At 45.1% G+C, this 19,837-nt stretch overlaps 2 protein-coding genes across 4 annotated transcripts in view; one reads left to right on the forward strand and one right to left on the reverse strand.

The window, feature by feature from the left end:
* The window catches only part of TXNL4B (thioredoxin like 4B), a 35,566-nt gene that overhangs the window by 9,815 nt on the left and 5,914 nt on the right, over window positions 1-19,837 (reverse strand). Inside the window, exon 4 of one of the 3 annotated variants that reach the window (XM_059667589.1) lies at window positions 780-888. In XM_059667589.1, the coding sequence (XP_059523572.1) occupies window positions 780-888 (109 nt within the window). Of the gene's footprint in view, window positions 1-775; window positions 889-11,026 lie in introns of those variants that run through there. The other 2 variants (XM_059667588.1, XM_059667587.1) reach the window with 2 other exon arrangements.
* Window positions 12,780-17,393, forward strand: LOC132217397 (haptoglobin-like). Its single transcript, XM_059667586.1, has 5 exons — window positions 12,780-12,900; window positions 14,285-14,367; window positions 14,668-14,769; window positions 15,474-15,548; window positions 16,487-17,393. Exons 1-5 carry the CDS (start codon window positions 12,896-12,898, stop codon window positions 17,263-17,265), a joined length of 1,044 nt encoding a protein of 347 aa, XP_059523569.1. The 5' UTR covers window positions 12,780-12,895; the 3' UTR covers window positions 17,266-17,393.

The following is a 19,837-nucleotide window of genomic DNA, read 5'->3' on the forward strand; positions in this document are numbered from 1 at the left end:
GAAATCTAAACAGTAACTTTTACAGGGATGCACACTATGTGCCGGGCACATGTGTACTTACTGGCAATGGCAACCATGTAAAGTGTGCATGCCTCAGTTTCCTGTTGTGTATAATGGGGAGACGCACACTACCCATCTCAGTGGGTTGTTAGGAGATTATATATGAAGTGCAACAGTGCTTAGCACATCCTACCCTCCTAATAAATGTTATTTTAATATCCAGATCCCCACAAAAGTCCTGCAAGTAGGTATTATCGCACCTATATATATAGATAAAACCAGAGCTTTGAGGAATTAAACAGCTTCTCCAAACCGGGCAGATTGGAATCGGCAGAACTGAGCGCAGGCCCTGGGTTATCTTCTCACGCAGGGAAGGGCCGCACGGGGCCTCTGAAAAGCACTATCAGTTCCTTTTCCCTACAGAGAGACTTCGTGCTGTGTGCCATTACTTGTTAAAAAAGCTTCCATGGAACCTTGCCCTGGGCACTTGAGTGGTCTGACAGGAGGTGGTGAGGAGGGTCTAGTGGTCAAATCTCTGAGCTTCTTACAAGTGGGATCATCCTGTAGGAACCACAGTGCCCACCAGGGCTGAGCCAGAGGCTGGAAACAATCACTTATTATCCCACACGGTGCCCTTGGGCCAGGAATTCAGGAGCAACTTAATTGGGTGGCTCTGGCTCCAGGTCTCCCATGAGGTGGTAACTAAGGCACTGGCTGGGGCTGCAGTCATCCAGGGCTAACCGGGGCTGAAGGATCCACTAGCAAGATGGGTCACTTACGTGGCTTGTGAGGTGGTGCTGGCTGTTGGCCAAAGTGTCAGTGGATCTCCCCATGGGCTGCCTGAGTGTCCTCACACCACAGCATCCGGCTTCTCCCAGACTGAGTGATCTAAGAGGGAGGGAGGTGAAAGCTGCAATGCCTATTATGCTCAGAAGTCACACATCGTTACTTATGCCACATTCATTCTTCTATTCACTGGAACAGAGTTGCCAGTTTTAGTAAAGCAAACAAAAACAACAGGATGCCCAGTTAATCTGAATTCCAGTTAAACAATGCATACACTTTAGAACAAATATGTCCCACAGAGTAATTGGGGCATACTTATACGAAAATTTATTTGTTGTTTTTCTGAAATTTAAATTTCATTTGGGCATCGTGTATTTTATCTGGCAACCCTATGTTAGAAGTAAATCACTTAGTCCAGGCCACTCTCAAGGGGAGGGGAATTAGGTTCCATTTTTGAAGGGAGGAATGTCAAAGAATTTGTGGAGGTATTTCCAAACCACCACAAGCAGAATTTTGAAAAATGTCCTTTGGTCCCGGTGTCTGTGGGTTAACTGAATGAGAGCGTAACAGGATGAAGTAGTTCTGGGGCGAGCAAGGTCATCTTCCTAATCATCTTGCACATTTGTTAGCTCATAGCAAATCACACACGACTTCTTTGATCCTCACACAGCCCTGGAGGTGGGTGAGGCAATGACTACGATCTCCAATTTACAGATGAGGACACCGAAGTTGAGTGCCTGCTCCAAGATGATATGGGCAAAAACGGTGGAGGGAGGACAGAGGCTCCTAACGAGGCTGCAACTGAGGCATTGGCCTGTCTTGGATTCATCTTTAATCTTCTGTCATGTTATTTCAAATAGGTGATGGGCTGTGTGGATCCTTGATGCCGTGCTGCCTTCCGAGTGATGGGGAAGACCCTCCAAGAAGCTGAGGGCCAAGATGCAGTCTTCTCTCTCCCCATCTCTACAAGCTCCAGGACCCCCTGGCTAAGCCTGGGGGATGCACCCCCCCACCTGCAGACCCTTTGAGCTGACTGGCTGCGGAGTGCTGAGAGGAACATCATTCCCTTTCACCAGGAGTCAGTCAACCACACATGAGACTGTGGACCAGCTGAGTCAAACAGAGAACTACTCTCCCCACTTTTTATTATAAGAAATTTAGACATAGAGAAAAGTTGAAAGGGTAGTATAATAAATATCCATACCCCTTCCACCCACTATACCTATCTTACTATGAGTAATTCTTACTATCTAGCTAATAAAAATATCTTTTCCGTGTTTTCTTTATAAATATCTTTACCTATTTATATGCAGAATTTTGACAAAACATTTTGAAGGAAGTGGTAGATTCGGGACACCTCACTAATCTTAGCTTGCATTTTCTAAAAATAAAAACATGCTCCTATGAAAACATAATTTATGATTACATCTAATAAAATTAACCATGATTCTCTAATATCATCTAACATTCAGTCCATATTCTAATTTTCCCTATTGCCCTCAAAATATCTTCTATAGTCAATCAAGGCTCACCTATATGTCTCTTTAGTCTTTTAAAATCTAGGACAGTCATCTCTGAAGAGATAAGGCCAATTAATTGTCTTATAAACAGTTCTACATTCTGGATTCTCAGAATAAAGACTATATTTCCTGATCTCCATTGTAATAGGATGTGGATACCAAACATCTACTCAATGAGATATATGTGAAAGTATTGTGTGCCTCTTCTGGAAGTCAGTCGCTGCCTGGGACATGAGTATGATGGCTGGCGCCCTGGAAGCCATATTAGACCTTAAAGGCAAGAGCTGGAAAGAGCTTAATAGAATTGACAATACCAGGTCTGTTTGCTTACTTCCCCACTTCTTGTTTCCCACCTCTTTCTTCTTTTTAATTATGCGTTTATTGTTTTTAGAGAGACAGGAAGGAGAGGATTAGAGAGATAGAAACATCAACGAGAGAACATGGATCTCTGGCTGCCTCCTGCACAACCCCTACTGGGGATCGAGCCCCCAAACCAGGCATGTGCCCTGACCGGGAATTGAACCATGACCTCCTGGTTCATGGGTCAAGGCTCAATCACTGAGCCACACTGGCCGGGGCCCAGCTCTTTTATTTGAGAAAATAAAATCTTATGTGCTTAAGTCCCTGCTAATTGGGGCTTTCTCTCATATTTAGCCACATTCAATTCTAGCTGATAAGAAAAGCCACATTGAGGTATCTTGTGTTCACCTGTAAGATACGTTAGTCTATTTCTCAGGATTTCCCTTTCCTCCAGGTGCAGATTTCTGGCAGCACATCCTGACAATGTCCTCAGGCTATCATGTTACCTACCCTGCAGTGTTGAATGAATCTTGGCAGTCAGGGGGAATTTCTGTAAGAACCTGTGGTTATAAATATGGGAAATAAAGTGGAGGTCACAGGTAAGAGGACACCAGGGCCAGGGCTGAGAGGTGTGTGTGCGGAGCAGGGGGGGAGTGACTTGGCGTTGGCATACGGCAGGTTTGTGTAAGACCTGGGCAGCAATACAGGGGCGAAGCTCCAAAGGGCAGGGCTTTTAGGAGAGGAAACACAATAAACATGCAAACTCCTTGCATTCTTGCCAGCCAAGAGGAGGCTTCCTGGGTGTTGAAAACTCCATTTGAAAAGTGGCCCACAGGAAATAAAAGGAGTTGCAGCAGGTGAAGGCAACCTGGCTGCACCCCCTATGCCTGTCAATCACCAGGGCTGCCTTGGTGGGCCTGGAGGGTCAGAGCGTTTCCTGGGTCAGCACCCACCTCGGCCTGCCTAGAGCATGTGGAGGACGTGCAATCTTGGTGCTGCCATTTCAGTCCTCGGTAATCTGAGAAGCTGGTCAGTGTTTTGAGCTTCGACCATCCTCTTGGATGTTGAATTCTGAGTCCTTAATAGATCTAGACATCTTCCTACCTCAACAGAGCAAAAGGTGTGGGTCCCAAGTCTGGGGACCTAAAAGAAATCACTGTGGTTGGGTCAGAATTTCAACTGATGTTACCATTAAAAAATAAACGCACATATAAATATATATATGCACACATGTGTGTACACACACACACACGAGAGAGAGAGAGAGAGAGAGAGAGAGAGAGAGAGAATAGTGCTGACTCTGATGCATTTGTTCTTTCACTCACTTATTCTTCCAACAATCACTTGTTGTGATCTGACTTCCTCTCACTGGCTGTGCTATGTGGGGAGATGCAGGTAACTAACTTTTTCACCATCTCTCTGTGCCTCACAAGAGACAAATACAGCCCTACCGGTGTGGCTCAGTGGTTGAGCGTCAACCTATGAACCAGGAGGTCACGGTTTGATTCCCGGTCAGGGCACATGCCCCGGTTGTGGGCTTGATCCCCAGTAGGGGGCATGTAGGAGGCAACCAATCAATGATTCTCATCATTGATATTTCTCTCTCTCCGTCTCCCTTCCTCTCTGAAATAAATAAAAATAAATATATTAAAAAGAAAGAGACAAATACAAACACAATTGGCCAGAATCTATTGGGTCACAACCTACAACAGAGGACGGAGCCCAGTGCTTCCCTAGCAGGGAGGGGAGTCGCTGGGGGCTCAGCCAGGTACAGCTGCACTGAATTTTCTGTGTGGCCAGGACTAATGTCATACAACTTCCTGGGACCATAATTACTCAAATCCCTGACGGCTCAAAAGCAGAAACCCGTTTAACACCACTCCCTCCAGAGATCTGTCATGGGACGGAGTGGGTGGCTCCACTGTTCCCAGAACCTGGCTGGCTCCCAGGGAACACTGCTCCCAAATGCTTGGTCAGGCAGTTTCCTTGGACTATTTCCTAATGCATTTCTCAGCCATGGCCCTGCTTCCCGGCTGTGGTGCTCCCCCAGGGCCTGATAGGGGCCCTGGAGTGTTGGGATAGGGGGACAGTTGAGGGGAGGGAGTTGGCTCCTGCTCAGAAGGAGCCTCCACTTCCCAGCATCAGGCCTCTCCAGCTTGGTGCCCCTGCGTAAGGTCTTCCTTGCCCTTTCTACTTGGAAGCACTGCCTGAGTGAGGGTTTTAAGGGACACACACACACACACACACACACACACACACACACACACGGTTAACGGTTCTTATTGGGCTTTGATGGCCATTTAGAACTCGTACCCTGAGGCTGGCTAATGTGATTAGCTAGTGAGTTTGTTTCCCCTCCCAGGTAAGCAATGTCTTAACTCAGTAAAGGATTTGTCTCTATTTGACCCTTAGAGGTGTCTCTAATGGTGAGAACTCAAGGCTGATTATGTGAGGGGGGGGCTTGGAAATCCCGTAACGTTCATCAGGCAGGAGAGGTAGCACCCCAGCTCGGCCCAGGGCTTGGCCTGGGTTGGAATCCAGCCTCTGCTACTTAACTACGTGACCTTGAGCAAGTTCCTTATCTTCTCTGTGCCCATTTGTGAAAACAGGGTTATTAGATAATAGAAGGATGTGCTGCTTCGGGCTGTTGAATAATTAAAGGAAAAAACACGCAGAAAGCACACACAACAGTGCCCGGCACTTAGTAGGAACTCGCACAGTGTTAGCTGTTATTATTGTGAGGTGAGCGCCTGTTCCTCTAAGGTACTTGTAGAGCTGGTTCCACTGACAGCCTGTACGCCTCTGGGGTCCTGATCTTACTGCAGCTGGAAGCTGAGGTGACAGGCAGGAGGGAACCCTGTTGTATGTTCATCTCTCCCTCACCGCTGAGTTCTTTTGGGCAGAGGCCATGTCTATCATCCATTCAAGTCAGTAAGCTGACTTGAGCGTCTGTGTGTGCCAGGCTTTGCTGGGTATAGTGATACAGATGAGTAAGAAAATGCCAACATGGCCCCCTACCTGGTTTCCCGGGAACTAGAAGAATGTTTGTCCCAAAAATGCAGGTGGAAGAACTGAGGAGGGTTGATATGAATTCTTGTGACTACAGATTTAATTTTAAAATTTATATTAATTTAATTTTAAAACTTCTATTAATATCTTCACACCTTTGATCTCTGATGAATTTCTTACTGGGAAAGGCAGATTGTATTTAAAATTTTAATGGGTCATGTGGGTTTGCCACTGGCTGGCTGTCTTTACTGCTAGAAAGCTGATCTGAAGATACTATTTGATTAAAAAGCTTGTAAGTTCCTCATTTATAAAGTATCAAGGTTGATGCTACTTTCAAGAAGCTATCTATTTATTTATTTTTAATTGAAGCACAACTGACATACAATATTATATTAGTTTCATGTGTACAGCATAGTGATTTGACATTTGTATATGTTGCAAAATGATCAATCACCACAGCAAATCTAGTTACCACCTGTCACCACCCAAAATTAATATAATATTATTGACTACATTCCCCAGGCTATAAATTACATCTGTCCCCATGACTTGAGAGTACATGAAACAGAATTTACTCTTGTATTCCCATTTATTAATTATTGTATTATTTTCCACGAACAACTGTAATCCTACTTTTGCCCACCCTCTATTTAGTCCCCTAATAAACTCATTCCTCACACAATTTCCAATAAAAGTGTTATATTTAAATGGTTTCCAAATCCGGTCCTCTGTTTCCAGGGGTCAATGTTTTTTTCTCTTCCCACCCAAACCCTGACCCCCGAGTCCAAGTTTTCCCGACCTATCCACTGCACCCATTTTCTCCTTAGTCTCAAGCTTATAAACCCGAGTCATTCTCAAGCCTTGCCTTTCCTTTGTCCTCTTCATATACAGTTACTCAATGACTTCCGCAATCTGTCTTTCTGCACATTCTCTTGCATTTGATCCTTCCTTTAAGCTTCCATAACACTGCATTTGTCTCCTGGACTTTTATTTACTTGAATTTCAAAGGATCTCATACCCACATGCTAGCAATTGGTTTAAAAATATATGATGAGAGTTAGGATAAATAGATGTAAAGCACATGAAAAAAATTGCATAAAGGAGGAGAGCACTTGAGATCTTGCTCCCCAGCACATATTGTCAGTTTGTCTCAAATAAACTCATAAAAATTCTAAAAAAGATAGCATAAAGAATGGGAAAAGATAAACTGTTGCAAAGTTCTTGTATTACTTGGGGAGTGACAAAGCCATGAACTTAAATTATAAAAAGGCAAGGATGCATATCTTGAAATATTTGGGGTAACAACTATTAAAATAATATAAGAATATATAACAAAATAAACTAATAGAGGGGAATTAAAAAACAAACAAACCCTGAGTAATAAAGAAGGCAGGAAAGGAGAAAGAAAAGAAAAAAGAACTTATGCATTAAACATAAAGCAAATAGCACAATGGTAGACTTAAAACCAACTCTACTTGTAATTATATTAAATGTAAATAAAAATATATGCCTCAAAAACACTAACCAAAAGAAAGTCGGTATATCGTAAGTAATATCAGACTGAGAGACTTTATGGCAAGAAGAATTACTAGATATAAATAAGGACATTTCATAATGATAACGAGTCGGTTTAAAAGGAAGACATAATGAATCTACCTTTGTATGCACCTAATAACAGAACTGAAAGAAACAAATAGACAAGTTCACAATCCTTATTTCAGTTACTAATACGAACGCAGGAAATGTGAGTTTTCATGCACCTGGAGGGTGAGCAGTTATTCCATAGTGGTGGTGAGAAAGGTTTCATTCTGTATAAGCGAGGAGGCAGCCTACAGAGAACACCGCCCTCCATGTCATAGGACCCAAGTTGTCCCCATTGCCAGGGGGTTCATGGAAATAAAGCTCCTCTCTTCTCTCTGTGGGATAAGAGCTGCACCCGGGCAGAGGAGGAACAAGCCTAGGGAGGAACAAGTCTTGTGACATTTGCAAGACACTAGACAGGGTTGTTAGAGACTGAAGTCCCCGGATTTCTGTGAGGAGGGGTGATGTACTGACCGGGTGGGAGGGAGGAGAGGAAGGAGGTGAGGACGCCACCGGAGGGAAGTGTTGCAGATTCAGTGTGAATCCTTCCCAGCCTATGGTGTGTGTTCTTGAGGAAAGGGCCTTAGAAAATGCAGGGCTGCAGCCTCCTTTCAGAAAGGAAACTGAGAGGCAAAGAGCTGGTGAGCATAAGCTGCTACAGAAGATGTAAGGAGCCTACGGAGCAAAATGCTAACCCTTCACCCCAGATTCAGCCAGAGTAGCTCCGATTTCATGTCCCACATCCTGGCTGTATCCGTTCACATTTGCTGCTGAAGCCTTCCCAAAGCTTAATGGCTAACAACAGCGTCTTTTATTTAGCTTGTGTTTCTGTGGGTCAGCAATCTGGGCTGGGCTGGGGTCATTTTGGTCTGGGCCAGGCTGGGTTGAGGGGGCAGGGATGCCTGGGCTCCCTTCTGTGTGATCTCTCACCCTCCAGCAATGGAGGGATAGCTTGGGCTCACCCGTATGGCAGCCCCAGATTCCAGGTGCAATAGGAGGCAAGCCCCGATTTACTAGCACGTTTCAAGTCCCTGCTTTCTCTTTGCCACTGTTCCATTGGCCAATGTCGTCACACAGCCAAACCCAGACTCAAGGGGTGGAAATGGGCTCCACTTTGGCTGGAAGAGCTGCAGTCACACTGCGTACAGGAATGGGGAGAGTTATGGCCATTTAAAGTGCAGATTCTCAGACCCTGTTCAGACCTACGGTATCACATCTCTGCAAACGAGCCTGGACTTTCCCCCTGTCAGGTGATTCTCCCCCTTCATATTTTAAAATGTTAACTCTATAAATATATGTGTGAGAGATATGATATATATCTTTAAAAATAGGCACACTAACATAATGTACATTCATGAAACTATCACCCCACTTAAAAGCTGGATCGTTAGCAATAATCATCTATATTTATAATGATTTATGTGCTATTCTCCTGTGCCTTCCTCCTGCCTCCCACGAGAGGTAACATATTACATTTTGTTTTCCATTTCATTAAAATTTAAAAAATATGCTTATACAATATATTGCTTAGCTTTACTTTCTTTAAAAAAAGAAAAATTTGGCCGCAAGTAAGAAAGTTTACTTACTGTTTTATTTCTTGAATTTTTTTTATTGTGATAAAATACACAGAACATAAAATTCCTGATTTAACAATGCTTAAGTGTATAATTCAGTGGCATTAATTACATTCACAATGTTGTGCAACCATGGCCACTGTTTGCAAACCCCTTTCATCAGCCCAAACAGACACTTTGTACCTATTAAGCAAGAATTCCCTTTTCCTTCCTCCCTCCAGCCCCTCGTAGCCTCCTATCTACCTTGTGTCTCTATGAATTTGCCTTTTCTAGATATTTCATATAAATGGAATCATACAATATTTGTCTTTTTTTAAAATATATTTTATTGATTTTTTTTTTACAGAGAGGAAGGGAGAGAGATAGAGAGTTAGAAACATCGATGAGAGAGAAACATCGATCAGCTGCCTCCTGCACATCTCCCACTGGGGAAGTGCCCGCAACCCAGGTACATGCCCTTGACCGGAATCGAACCTGGGACCTTTCAGTCCACAGACCGACGCTCTATCCACTGAGCCAAACCGGTTTCGGCAATATTTGTCTTTTTGTGTCTAGTTTCTTCTTTCACTTGGCATATAATGTTTTCAAGGTTTATTCATGTGGTAGCATGTACCAGAACTGCATTCCTTTTTATTTTTATTTTTTTAAAATACTTTTACTACAGGCCCAGTGCGCGAAATTTGTGCTCTCAGGGGTGGGAGGGGGGTCTGGCCTGTGCCCTTTCGCCATCCAGGAGCCCTCGGGGAACATCCTTAGCGCCGTCGCGGAGGCGGGACAGGCTCCTGCCACTGCCCCTGTGTTTGTCAGCCATTAGCCCAGCTTGTGGCTGAGCAGCGCTCCCCTGTGGGAGTGCACTGACCACCAGGGGGAAGCTCCTGTGTTGAGCGTCTGCCCCTTGGTGGTCAGTGCGCATCATAGCGACTGGTCATTCTGCTGTTCAGTCGATTTGCATATTACCCTTTTATTATATAGGATTGATTTCAGAGAAAGGAATGGTAGGCGAGCGATATTAAACACCAATGATGAGAGAGAATAATTGATCAGCTACCTTCTGCATGCCCCCCAGTGGGGACCAAGCCTACAACCTGGGCATGTGCCCTGACCGGAAATCAAACCATGACCTCCTGGGTCAACCACTGAGCCTTAGCACTGGGCTACATTGCTTTTTATAGATGAATAATATTCCATTGTATGTATATGACACATTTGTATATCCATTCATTTGTTGAAGAGCACTTGGATTTTTTTCTACCTTTTGGCTATTATGAATCATGCCACAATGAACATTGGTGTACAATGGTCTGTTTGAGTCTCTCTTTTCAATTATTTTGGGTATATCCACAGAAGTAGAATTGCTGGATTGTATGGCAATTCTATGTGTAGTTTTTTTTAAAATGTATTTTTATTGATCTCAGAGAGGAAGGGAGAGGGAGAGATGGAAACATCAATGAGCATGGAGCAGAGTGTGGAATCTCGGAGGGAAGGCGGGGAGGGTGGGTGGGTGGGAGGTAATCAACTCAAGACCTTGTATGTATAAATGCATAAACCATGGATGCAGACAGTGGGGTGGTGAGGGTCTGGGGTAGGCTGGAGGGGATTGATGGGGGAAAAAAGGGACATACGTAATACTTTCAACAATAAAGATTTAAAAAAAAGAACAACAATGATGAGAGAATCATTGATGGGCTGCCTCCTGCTTGCCCCACACTGGGGTTCAAGCCCGCAACCTGTAGGACCAGGAATCGAACTACAACCTCCTGGTTCGTAGGTTGACCCTCAACCACTGAGCCATGCTGGCTGGGCTATGTTTAGAGTTTTGAGGAGCTATTTAACTGTTTTCCACAGAAACTACACCATTTTACATTCCCACTAGGAATGTAAAATGGTGTATCAGAATTCCACTTTTTCCACATTTTTACCAACACTTATATCTAGTAGGTGTGAAGTGGTGTCTCATTGTCGCTTTTATTTGCATTTCCTTAATGACATCATCCGGTGACGTTGAGCATCTTTTCACGTGCTCATTGGCCATTTGTATATCTTCTTTGGTGAAATGTCTATTCAAATCATTTGCCCATGTTTTAATTGGGTTGTTTTGTTGTTGTTGTAGGAATCCTTTATATTAATCCATATCAGATATATGATTTGCAAATATTTTCTCCCATTCACAGACTGTCTTTTCACTTTCCTGATATTGTACTTTGATGCATCAAAGTTTTTAATTTTGATGAACTCAACTTTTTTCCTCCCCCCCCGCCCCGTTGTTGTATGCAATTTTGGTGTCATAGCTAATAATCTATTGCCAAATTTTGTTTGACTCTGAGCTCTGCAACAGTGGAGTCATTTGAATATCTTCTGAAATCTGCAGTATTCTTTAAAAATTATGTTGATGAGATTATCCAGGTTCTTTCATAGTTCATTCATTTTTCATGGCTGTATAATATTCCATTATAGGAATATACCACCCATAATTTACACCAGCAGTTCTCAACCTGTGGGTCACGACCCCTTTGGGAGTCGAATGACCATCGGAAAACACATATATAATTACATATTGTTTTTGTGATTAATCACTATGCTTTAATTATGTTCAATTTGTAACAATGAAAATACATCCTGCATATCAGGTATTTACATTATGATTCATAACAGTAGCAAAATTACAGTTATGAAGTAGCAATGAAAATAATTTTATGGTCGGGGGGTCACCACAACATGAGGATCTGTATTAAAGGGTCGCAGCATTAGGAAGGTTGAGAACCACTGATTCACACATTCCTTTATTAATGGACATTTGTGAGGTTTCTAATTATTATTTTAAAAATATATTTTTATTGATTTCAGAGAGGAAGGGAGAGGGAGAGAGATAGAAACATCAATGATGAGAATCATTGATCAGCTGCCTCCTGCATACCCCCTACTGGGGATCGAGCCTGAAACCCAGGCATGTGCCCTTGACTGGAATCAAACCCAGGACCCTTCAGTCCGCAGGCCAATGCTCTATCCACTGAGCCAAACCAGCTAGGGCTATTTCTAATTATTTTGATATTACCTCAGTGTCACCATGAATATCCCAAAGTGATTCTTTTGTACATCCTAATTTAAGAACCACTTACCCCCCTCCCCCCAACCCTCATCTGAGATATGTTTTCATTGATTTTTCAAGAGAGAGAAAGGGAGAGAAACATCATTGTGAGACAGAGACATCAATCAATTGCTCGCTTTCCCCATGCGCCCCAACTGGGGATCGAACCTGCAACCTAGGTATGTGCCCTGATCAGGAATTGAACCTGCAACCTTTTGATGTATGGAACTATGCTCCAACCAACTGAGCAACCCAACCAGGGCCCGCTTACCTATTTTTACTGAATAAAGCAATCTTTTATTGAGTTGCTATTAATTTCAGTTGAATAGTAATTGGGATAAGCAGGTGCAAACATCTGACTGAAGCATACACACCTTCTCATCTGTCTGTGTCTTAATTACTGGTCTATAAAACCATGAGAACCACTACCATTGAGTATGGTATGTGCCAGTCCACACTATTGTGTTAACACTTTTGTGTGCTTTCTTGCAAATAGCAATCAGAGAAGACAATACATACATTGTACTGATTTCAGGTTGGAGAGCTTTGAAGCAATAGGAAGATGTCAACACAGGATGGGGAAAATACTTGAAAAGGAAATGCTCTCTTTATTAGAGCCCCATCTCAGCCCGGTTGCAGGAGTGTTCATAGGGGTTTGAAGTAACCCCAAAGAAGGGCTTTTTTTCAGTGCTTTCACCCTCCAAAACAAGGAGGTGCAGATCGATTGTTTCCCCAGCCCGCCCAGGGGCTGTTTTCGGGAAACTCTCTGGCAGCTAGCTACCTGGGGTCACGATGGGGCCAGGTGTCTTTGGGTTTGTAAAAGAACACCAGGGAAAACTCAAGCGTGAGGCAAGAGCTCCACTCTTAACGGGGATGTTTGTGGCTCTGTTACTGGAAAATGCCAGTGCCCTTAACAAGGTCAAACTTGTGTAGACACAGGGTTACAACATCGGGAAGGGGTGGGTGAGATATTACAGGCATAAAAGCACCAGCCGCTGCACCCCACAGCACTGCTCTTCCAGAGGCAGGACCAACCAAAGATGCGGTGAGTCCACAGCTCTGCCCACTTTCCTTCCCTTTCTCTTGTTCCTCATCTCATCCTCCTTCGCATACCTCTCTTAGCTGCATGACAAGCCTACAGAACAGATGCAAAAATACAACGAAGAAAGAGGGTAAATGGGCTAAATTATAGTCAACTGAAGGGCGCAGTGTGTTAAGTCCTCTGCTTTTCTGCACCCATAAGAGGTAATGCCTTCTGATACTGCCGTCTTTCTCAGGAGACGTGACTTACTTTAAGAAATATCTTTTTTTCCTTGAGGTTGTAAAGTTGTGTGTTTTTTTTTGTTAATCCTCACTCGAGGGTATTTCTTCCATTGATTTTTTTTTTTAGAGAGAATGAAAGGAAGGGGGAGACAGAGAGAGAGAGAGAGAAACATCAATGTGAGAGAGACACATCGATTGGTTGCCTCCTGCATGTGCCCCAACTGGGGCCAGGGATTAAGCCTGCAACAGAGGTACGTGTCCTTGACCGGAATCAAACCTGAGACCCTTCAGTCCACAGGCAATGCTCTAACCACTGAGAAAAACCACCTAGGGCAGAGGTTGTGAAGTTTTTATCTTTGTAGGAGATGACAGTAGCTGGGATTTTAAATGTATTAGATTTTTTTTCCTTTAAAAAATGTGTAATAAGAAAGACCAATAGTGGCATATTTGGATGACACAATTAAGGCACTTCGATTTTATAAAAAGACTTTGGAAATGTTGAAGTAGCCATACTAGAAACTTAAGCAAGCAATCCCCGAGGAGCTGACATCTGTCAGTGAGATGAGTAACTGGCAGGAGTGGCCTGTGCATCGATGCCCGTGTCCGCTCATACTGTCAGGGAGCCAGTTATGGTCCAGGGAACCTGCTGGCATTTTGGGGTTATACCATTTCACGAAGACAAATGATCACAAAATAAGACACACACTATATAAGTATTTTAAATGAAATATTTAAAAACCTTTCCTTATGGGGAATTTTGAAAAGTGGAGAGACTAGCAGTCAATCCCCACGTTCCCGGCTCCGCAGTCCACATTTTATCTGAGTGTGCTCATAGCCTGGCACTCCAGAGGTGCCCAAGGGAAGCCTCCCCTTGCGGGAGAGCCCATGTATTACTAGATTAATGCTTCTGAAATTGAGGCCCACACACCTGTGTGCCTCCCTATCTTGGTGGTTCCTGCCTGAGGCTTATGGAGAATTCCCAGCAGCAGAGAGCTTCCTGGGCCTGGGTCTACTGGGAAGTTGTAAAGGATGCATTTGGTGGGTCCCAGTGCTTGCACGTGGCTATTTTATTTCCTGGCTGCCTAAAGGGAGGGAGGTCTGTGTGGGGGGTGAAAGGGTGAAGCAGGGAGAGCAGCTTTGCACTCCTTCCTGTCTTCTCTCTGCAGCGCCCTGGGAACTGTTGTCACCCTCCTGCTCTGGGGGCAGCTTTTTGCAGTGGACACTGTCAACGAGAACCCAGAAAATGCAGGTAGGTCTTTGGGTGGGGCAGACGCTGTGCACCCCAGCGCCTGTTGTGGCTGACCCTGTGAGATCTGCACCCTTTCTTCAGGAGACCCAAATACCCTCTTCTCATCCTACTCGCTGGCCTTTCACTACTGTTAAAACCTTGTGGAGCCAGCCAGAAATAAGGAAAGATTGCCCACTGCATGACTTCCACTTGGAATGGAGGAAGGTTGACGTACAGAGCAGCTTCCTCTCATCTGACTTTTCATGGGTCTCTGAGAGCCATTTCTGAATATTAACCTCCTCTTCCTGTTTTTCTTTGCAGATGACAGCTGCCCAAAGGCCCCTGAGGTTGCAAATGGCTACGTGGAGCACTCGGTTCGCTATCAGTGTAAGACCTACTACAGGCTGCGCACTGAAGGCGATGGTAAGACCTGGACAAGTGTCCCTGTGCCCTCCTCATCCTGGCATTTCCATGATGAGTGGAGTCAGGGTGACTGGCTAGCAAATTCATGGGTTATCCTCAGAGCCAGGAGATGCAGATTGTAATAAGGGGTTTTGTTCCCAGTGCTGTGGCCTTTTGGGCAAATTAACTTTGCTCAGCTGCAAGCTTTGTCTTTTGTTAAGGGGAGGGGATGCCACATAGCCTACCCATCTCCGAGTGAGAGCTACCTCTAGATCTGGCAAAGGATGCGGCAAAAGCACCAACAATGGTGATGGTGATGACATTGGAAGTCCTTACTTTCCTGGCACTGTTGTAAGTGCTTTACATTCATTTGCTCACTTAGTCTTCATAACACCCCTCTACAAAGATACTATTATTATTACTTGCTGATGAGGAAACTGAGGCACAGAGAGGTCAGGTAGCCTGCAAGAGGTAGAGGAAGGATTTGGACCCTGATCCCACCCTGCATGGCCTCACCATGACCACCAGGACCACGGTTCTGTCCTGCTGGGCTTCGCTAGGTCCCAGCACTTGGCTTCTAGGACAGCGATCCTCCCTTCCTCCTCTTCCCTGCCCCTCCCTCACCTTCCTTCTCCTTTTTCAATTTTTATCTTTAAATACCTTCTCTCCTGCACTAGGTCCAGACTGAGTTTCTCCTTTGGCTCATCTCTTTCCTTTTGTTGCAGGAGTGTACACCTTGAACAGTGAGAAGAAGTGGACAAACAAGGCCATTGGAGAGAAGCTTCCTGAGTGTGAAGCAGGTAGGCAGCCGAGGGCCTGGGAAGCAGACCAAGGATAGGTGTTGAGGGTTCAGTGCTTGGGCAGGGATATTGGTCGGAATGTCCTAGAGGCACATGCCCCCCCCCCCCCCCCTTGTGGCTTCTCCTGAGCATACGAAAGCCAAGACCTGGGAACAGGGAGAACCACAAATGGCTGGCAGGGAATTGAGCAGTTAGGTGATGATTCCCTTAAAAAGTTCACTAAGGTTCCTGCTTATTCAGGCCTGCAGGGCACTGACGGAACCCACTGTATACACTGCCCCCAAGGGGTCCAGAGACCCTAAATGTACAGACAACCCACCCAGAGAGCCAGGGTCCCAGGGTAAAGCCAGCTGCAGGAAGAACTATCAGGGAGGACGTAACTAACCCTAACCCAGGGAAGGATGACAGAAAGCTGGATGGATAGGGCTTCTGTTTCTTGTCATTAGGAAGAGCTATTGCTCTTTTTCCCTCTTGGAACAGGAGGGTTTTGCCTGCCCTCTTCTGCTATTAGTGGTGTGGAACTGCTAACCTGCCTTGTATTACTTGCAGTATCTGAGTTCTGGCCAATGCTACAATAGATCCCTCTTTATTCAGAGAGAATGAGTTATAATGAATTTCAAGGAATGGTGGACATGTCCTTGTTGTGACAAACTGTTGAATATACATACAGCTCATCAGCCAGGGTTTCTCAATCTCAGCATTACTTGTTTCTTTGGTGAGTTAGGAAAGCAGTAATGGAGCTCTGTCTTAGCGATAGAAACAACTGACGGTAAACACTGGAAACAAGAGGACAGATGGTAAAGCAAAGCGTGTAAACACTCCTGGCTCGGAAGAGATGAACAATGATCATGTAGACCGCAGTGACAGCCGAAGCTTTCCCCCCCTCCCAGACGGGGAGATCCTCGCGTTTCTCATGATTTCCTTGCTCTCCTTGACAGTGTGCGGGAAGCCCAAGAACCCGGTAGATCAGGTCCAGCGGATCCTGGGTGGCTCGGTGGATGCCAAAGACAGCTTTCCCTGGCAGGCCAAGATGATTTCGCATCATAACCTCACCACGGGGGCCACACTCATCAGCGAGCAATGGCTGCTGACCACGGCTAAGAACCTCTTCCTGGGTCATTCGGAAGACGCAAAAGCAAAAGATATTGCCCCTACTCTAAGGCTCTATGTGGGGAAGCAGCAGCTTGTGGAGGTTGAGAAGGTGATTCTCCACCCTAACTACCTCGAGGTCGACATCGGGCTCATTAAACTCAAACAGAAGGTGCCCGTGGGTGAGAAAGTAATGCCCATCTGCCTACCTTCCAAAGATTATGCGGAAGTGAATCGTATGGGTTATGTGTCTGGCTGGGGACGAAACGCCAACTTTAACTTCACCCAGCTCCTGAAGTACGTCATGCTGCCTGTGGCTGACCAGGACAGCTGTGTGCGGCACTATGAAAAGAGCACGGTGCCCGAAAAGAAGGAGCCCAAGAGCCCTGTGGGGGTGCAGCCCATACTGAACGAGCACACCTTCTGCGCTGGCCTGACCAAGTACGAGGAGGACACCTGCTTTGGGGATGCTGGCAGCGCCTTTGCTGTCCATGACACTGATGACGACACCTGGTATGCGGCGGGGATCCTGAGCTTTGATAAGAGCTGTAGTGTGGCCGAGTACGGTGTGTATGTGAAGGTGCACTCCATCCTGGACTGGATTCGGAAAACCACGGCCGACAACTAACGTGTGCTAGATTTCACTCTGGAAGAGGGGAAACTGGATGGGGGTGGAGGGATAAAAGCTGGTGTGAAACCGACGGGCTCCAGCCCTGCATGTCTAAGCCAAACAATAAAGAGCTTTCTTTTCACTCATTTCTGTGTTTTTTTTTCTTTTTGGGGGGCCCAGGGGCTTGGACCTTTTTATCCTTTCCTTTATGGTACAGCAGCAGCCAAGTGGCACAGCGTGTACTGGGAATGTGTCAGAAACACTGCAGGCCGACTGGAAAGCCCTATGGTGGTACAAACTGTCCCACTGCCGGTCACACTCACTGACTGAGTGCCTACTGAGGGAGCTCTCAGAAAGGTCATCATTCCCCTTGTTTTACAGACAGGGAACACAGACTCTGAGAAGTTACACGATTTGCTTAAGGTTACGCAGCTATTAAGTAGCAAGGCTGAACCTTAAATCTAGGTCTGTCTGAATACAAACGCTGAGCTCCTTGCTGCATCATTTTTTTAAAATATTTTTATTGATTTCAGAGAGGAAGGGAGAGACAGAATCATCAATGATGAGAGATAATCATTTATCGGCTGCCTCCTACGTGCCCGCACTGGGGATCGGCCCAAAACTTGGTTATTTGTCGTGACCAGGAATCGAACTGTTATCTCCTAGTTGACGTTCAACCACTGAGCCATGCTGGCTGGGCGATGTACTAAAGGTTTATAGCGGAAGAGTTTAGTTAGAAAAAGAGCTTCCTGTCTGAAAGGGTTCTGGAATCTTTCTTCTGGGAGTCCCTGAAGAGCATTTCTTTGTGAAATGGAAAACTTGGGATAGCTTGTGTTTATTATTGGTGCAAGTGGAGTTCTTGGGATGCTGCGAGGAAAAAATTCCCTGAGGTCCCTGCGAGAGGATGAGGTTTCCTGGAAAGCTGTATTAATGATGTAAAATTAAGGGGGCTCTCCTCCAAGGTCCCATCTCTGTCCGTCTCGCCGTGGAAGAAGTCCAATCTTGTCTTCAGCAGGGCCAGAATGAAGGCCACTGACCAGAGTTCCTGCTCCATATTAAAGTCCAGTCCAGCATCCGGCTTGCTTAGCTTGTGGTCCTAGCTGTAGTCCGCTTTGTGAGAATCTGCATAGCCAGAGGCCACTCAGCTGCTTAAGGCCACAGCAATGGAGAGAGAACAGGCGAAGGCACGGGCAAGCGTGGGTCATGGAGCAAGAGAGCAAGCAAGCAAGAGCAAGAGAGAAGGAACTCTTTGGGGATTTTAACCTTCCAAGATTTTGTGCACTTGTGGTGGCTCCACCCTCCTAGCCAATCCATTGCTCCCCAGGCTAGACTGACAGATAAGCACCTCCCCTACATCACCGACTTCACTGCACAGACGTCCACCTCCCCTTTTGTTTGATGCTTTCCCGTGATCTGCAGGGAATGGCATGGTGGTTCCCTGGGGAGCGTGAACCTGTAGTTTCCTGGCAAAGCTGCCCAGATGACCATGCTTCCAGTGTCTGGCTTCCCTTTGGCTCTCTTCCTTTATTAGTATTAACAAGCTACATACGACAAGAATGCAGACTCCTGTAGAGAGTAGGTTTCTTCCAAGTGGGGAAAGCAGCCCCTACGCTTTCTAACAATTCTGATTCTCTCTCTCTTTCTACTCATGAGCCCTTGAAGCAGTTTTGTCTCAGGAAGAGGTGGAACTCTGACTTCTGGGAGAGCTCTGTTCCTACTTGCTAAGGGTAGTTAATTCTTTGTTTAGCTTAAATTGGGTGCTGGATGGTTAAGGTTCAAGTCTCACTTCCTGGGTAATTTAATAGCACAAAAGCTACTAAATTTGCAAACCAGGACACTGTTTTCAAAGTGTGAACCAGGAAGGCTCCAAAATAAAACAAACTTGCCTGCTATCAGTGGAGAATTATTCATTCCAAGAGAAACTGGGATAATTAGGACTGGAGATCAGAGAGCATGAGTAATAGAAATATGTGAGTGGAGGAATGGGCAAGGTTGAGGGTGAGAAAGAGGTGTGTGTATGTACATATAGAGTAGAAAATAAGTATTTTTGTTCTTTCCATTTTACTTGTGTGTCAAATAAATATAGTTAAATCAAATTGTACTAGCCAATGTTTAGGAAAATTCTGTATTATGTTAAGAGATAAAGAAAAGCACAATATAAAGAAAAGTCAAACAAATCATGCAGGGAAATTGACCACAGTTGACTTGACTGCTCTGAGGTTTGTGGGGAATAAACACTTAGGCTCCCCAGGTCATCACAGTCCTGCAGGGTCTTCCACTCAGGCCAGTATTTTCTATACAAGTCAAACCTCTCTCCACTGGGACGCTGAGCATCTTTCCGAAGGACCCGGAAAACAGCACAGCTGCCTTCGCGTACCGTTTTGAGATGGGCCTTTCTCTTCAGCTTTGACGGTAGTTAATGTGCTAAATGTCTTGATAGAGAAGGTCATATTTGGGAATATTCTTGGGATCAATTGGACTTTGGACAATAAGTTTTCCCCTCATTGCTCCTCGATAGATTACTTCAATCAAATCTATGAAGTCTTGTTTGGTTTTGAAACTTCCCACAAATTTAGTGTGATCTGGAGAC

The sequence above is a fragment of the Myotis daubentonii genome, chromosome 15, assembly GCF_963259705.1.
Source record: "Myotis daubentonii chromosome 15, mMyoDau2.1, whole genome shotgun sequence".
NCBI classification, from domain to species: domain Eukaryota; kingdom Metazoa; phylum Chordata; class Mammalia; order Chiroptera; family Vespertilionidae; genus Myotis; species Myotis daubentonii.

What these genes read in the sequence shown, in the direction of transcription:
- LOC132217397 (XM_059667586.1), top strand. An exon ending in CGAGAACCCAGAAAATGCAG is followed by an intron (nt 14,368 to 14,667) that starts GTAGGTCTTTGG and finishes TTTTCTTTGCAG; the next exon opens with ATGACAGCTGCCCAAAGGCC. An exon ending in GCTGCGCACTGAAGGCGATG is followed by an intron (nt 14,770 to 15,473) that starts GTAAGACCTGGA and finishes CTTTTGTTGCAG; the next exon opens with GAGTGTACACCTTGAACAGT.